The sequence below is a fragment of the Cladosporium halotolerans genome, assembly GCF_011745625.1.
Source record: "Cladosporium halotolerans strain TM138-S3 chromosome Unknown Sca258, whole genome shotgun sequence".
Taxonomy (NCBI): domain Eukaryota; kingdom Fungi; phylum Ascomycota; class Dothideomycetes; order Cladosporiales; family Cladosporiaceae; genus Cladosporium; species Cladosporium halotolerans.
The window spans coordinates 1-3977 of record NW_027191704.1 but is presented as its reverse complement, the minus strand read 5'-3'; the positions used below and the strand labels follow the sequence as shown (position 1 = coordinate 3977).

Sequence of the window (3977 nt, the reverse complement as noted above, 5' to 3'; positions counted from 1 at the left end):
GGTGCAGCGGGCGCAGTGTTACCGTGTGCTTCTCTATCCCGGTTGCTTTGTCGTTCTGTCTGTCTCGCCCCCCGATTGGGGACAGGTGGTATTCGGCAGCGCTTCCGACTGGCTCGGTGGTGTCCGCGCTGTTCCTGGTCGAGAAGACATCACCTTCTGCGGGGTCTGCGACATGCCTTCGGCGTGGTGGCATAGCCGCCAGCGAGGCGCCGGTGTTGATAAGTAAGTGCTTTTACTCAGCTCGTTTTGCGCTACAATATGATGCCAACAATGACCCTGTCTGTGACAAAGTCGAAAAGAAGTTGGGACTTCCTTGCAGCAGTGCCTTCAATGCCTTGATCTCCTCGCCTTGTGCCCTGATCTCCTCACCTTGTGCCTTGATTGTCTCCATCATCGCATGATTGCTTTCCAGCAGCGCCTTGTTGCTGTCAAGAAACGCCTTCTGGCTCTCCGCCGTTTCCCTTTGAGCCGCCACCAGCTGTGCGATGGTCTCTGCCATCGCTGCAAGCTTGTCGTTGACGCTTTCCTCGGCCTTTCTCTTACGCGCCGCAGTCGACGCGGCCTCAAACCCGGGCGTAGCCTGCTGCGAGACCTCGCCACCCTCCACCGCACTTGGTATGACCCTCATCCTCGTTCTCTTCGCTCATCTAATTACGTAGAGTACGAATCCACTGAGTCCGCTGAGCAGGTGGGCCGCTTACTCCTCAAGTGCGTCAACTATGCATCATTAAATGCAGGGGGATCACGGCTCGCGGGGACGCAGTCTTGTATTTCTTAAGAGTTCCGGTGTTTTATTCTCGTGAGAGTCCGCACCTCTTGAATACGAACCGTCAAAATACCAGATCCGTCATTGCAGCTATGTCCGAGGATGCTATCCAGAAGTTTAGGCGCATTGGCATCGTGGGCGCCGGTAATATGGGCACCGAGATGGCGATGGCGTTCAGCGAGATGGGGCTCGATGTGTCACTTTGGGATGTCAACTCTCGTAACGTCGACGAAGCCATCGAGATGAGCAAAAGCATTCACAAAAAGCGCAACTGGGAAGGCTTTCACGACGTCCATGACTTCGTAAAGTCACTTGAAAGCGCGCCCCGCAAACTGTTCATGTTTTCCATCACTCACGGGTCGCCAGCTGACAGCGTCTTGGAGAAAATCAAAGACGACCTGGCGGAAGGCGACATTATCATTGACGGTGGCAATGAGCACTTTATCGCAATACTGAACGGAGGCAGCGTGAGCTCCAGAAGAAAGGCGTGCATTGGGTAGGCACCGGCATGAGTAAGGGTTACCAGGCTGCTCGCCGTGGACCGAGTATGACCCCTGGTGGCGAGAGGAAGGCGGTTGAGGAAGTACTTCCGCTGCTGGAAAGGTACGCAGCAAAGGACTCGAACGGGAATCCGTGTGTGGGCTACATCGGGCCCAAAGGGTCCGGCCACTATGTAAAAATGGTCCACAACGGCATCGAAAACGGCTTTCTGTCCACGCTGTGTGAAGCCTGGTCCATTTTGCGCAAGTCGCTCGACCTATCAAACGACGAGGTTGGCAAGATTTTTGAGCGCTGGAACAGCGAAGGGGAGCTGAAAGACACTTATCTCGTGCAGATTGGCTCTGAAATTTGCCAGCGCAAAAAGACGCCAGAGGGCGACGCGAACCACGAAGGCCGGGGACAAGGCGGCTACGTGCTAGATGACGTTCTGGACAAGGTGGTCCAAGACGATGATGACAGTGAGGGAACGCTCTTCTGGTCGATCGCAGAGGCTGCAGATCGCCATGTGTCTTTCCCGACCAACGCCGCAGGACAGTTTTTCCGTGTTGCGAGCGGTGATCGCGATCAGAGGCTGCGCGCAGCTCACAAGATGCAGATACCCCAGCCTGCGAAAGCCCAGATCCAGCACAAGGACACCTTCATCGAGAATCTACGCCGGGCCGTGTTTGCTTCGTTCCTTTGCGCTTATTGTCAAGGTCTGGAGCTCATCGCTCGCGCCTCCAAGGACGAGGGTTGGGATGTTAACCTGGGAACGGTGGTCAGAATATGGCGCGCCGGCTGCATCATCAAGGAGGAGTACATCGTGGATATGCTTCAGCCGATCTTCACTTCCACGACGGAGCCAATTACGAACATGAAGCTCATTGATGAAGTGTCCGCCGAGCTGCACAAGCACTACCAAGCTTTGCAAGAAATCGTGCTCCGCGGAGTCGAATGGCATGCTTACGTCCCATCACTGTCAGCATCGCTGGAGTATATCAAGTATACTGGTGGGACGATGTTGGCTACGCAATTCATGGAGGCAGAAATGGAGTAAGTTGAACGTGATCTAGTCGAGGCCCAATAGCTGACTGAGTATAAACAGCTTCTTCGGCGCACACAACTTTGACCGACCCGGAGTTCCCGGTGAAGACCCGGGCAAGGCGAAGAAGGGATCACACCATTACGAATGGCGGCCAGCTTAGGCGTGCAGTACGGTAACCACTGTAGGCAACGTTTGGCACTATAATGCTTTTCGCCGTCCGTATGGCTGAGGTCGCCATTTTTGGAAATGCGATAACGGTTAGCAGACGTGGGAAAAATCGTGCAGATTGGCAATCACCCTTTCGGAGGTTGGCGTCGGTATCCTTTCCATGCCTTATCATCGACATGCCTTCTAACAACGTTTGTGTACACCGCCAACAACAATGTCAGCTCCGGTAGTATAGGTTTGCATCCCTGACTAGATAAACATGAGCACCCTTCGAACTTATGCGGCTTCGTCCTCTCTAGAAGTTCCTCCCCGAGTTCGAAGATTCGAAATTTGATAATCGAACACTGCAAGGCGTAGTCAGGAAATTGCTAACAGCTGACGACGATGCAATCCGCTCGACATGCGAAGAATTGCGTAGTCTCGACAAGTTGTCCTTTGGCAATGACTCTTATATTCCTGAGCTGATCCCCCGACTTGCTGACGAATTCGATAAGACCGATTCCGGCCTCCTAGTGGCGCTTGTCACTATGAACTACCTGATCCTTGACCCCGGAGAAGGACTCTCTATTCCCGCTGATGGCATCCACGCCTATCTCGCTGGCGACATTATAGAGTGCATGGCGCGCAGCAACAATGTCCTCAACACCGGATTTTGTCCAAAGGCCGAGCGTGCCTCGGCCGAGCTCTTCTGCTCGAGCCTCACGTTCACTCCCCACAGCGCTCAAGAATGCATTCTCCAAAGCGAGTTATACAAAGGGGGCGGTCACGACAAAACGCGGATCTACAAGCCACCTATGAGCGAGTTTAACATGCTTGTCACGAAGCTGGGTCCCAGGGAGAAGGAAACACTAGTCGCGGTAGAAGGGCCAAGCGTTATACTGGTAACGAGAGGTGCTGCGCAGCTCAAGGCCGAAGGCAGGACTTGGGAGATCAGCGAATGGAATGTCTTCTTTGTTGCTCATGGTACTGAAGTTGTTGTGGAAAGCACAAATGGATTAGCGATGTACACAGCCTACGTTGAGTAGGCTTGAAGAGATCTGTTGAGAGATTTCTGTGTTCTGAGAGTGGCATTTTGAGGCATAGGGTTATTCTCCAATTCGAACTTATCGTCTCCCCTAGACTTGATCACAGATACATGAAATGCGTGTCAGTTCAGAAAGCTGCGTATGACAAATGTGATGACGCAAGGCAAGAAGCTGAGGATGCAAGACAGAGAAAACAGATCAATAACTGGCTGAAGAAAGCTCGACGACTGCGCCGCGTAAGGGATCCGCGGGAAGTGTCGATAGCATGATTTCCACATTGTCCTACAAAACGAACAAGGGATGAGACGAAAAGAGCGAAACCTGTCTCAATTTAACACCACCGAAGAGCGAGCTCGCGGGGACGTTCCGCTTTTAGCTCGGAGCCTGGAGCTGATAGAAGCTTTCCCCACCTCAAGCACGTCCACACCTCAGGCACGCTTGACGCGGCACCAACGCGTCCTCTTCTCTACGTGATTTCTCAACGACCGCAACT

General features: G+C 53.3%; 2 protein-coding genes across 2 annotated transcripts; both read left to right on the top strand.

Annotated features, from left to right (window-relative positions):
- Positions 1–858: 858 nt before the first annotated feature.
- WHR41_09525 (uncharacterized protein) lies at positions 859–2738 on the top strand (the record flags this gene model as incomplete). The annotated part of the gene is made up of 3 exons (XM_069378128.1): positions 859–1233; positions 1284–2299; positions 2352–2738. 3 exons carry the CDS (start codon positions 859–861, stop codon positions 2449–2451), a joined length of 1491 nt encoding a protein of 496 aa, XP_069224804.1. The 3' UTR covers positions 2452–2738.
- Positions 2739–2986: 248 nt separating this feature from the next.
- Positions 2987–3484, top strand: WHR41_09524 (uncharacterized protein; the record flags this gene model as incomplete). Its single annotated transcript, XM_069378127.1, has 1 exon — positions 2987–3484. The coding sequence occupies one exon, from the start codon at positions 2987–2989 to the stop codon at positions 3482–3484; it is 498 nt and encodes a 165-aa protein (XP_069224803.1).
- Between the last annotated feature and the right edge of the window lie 493 nt (positions 3485–3977).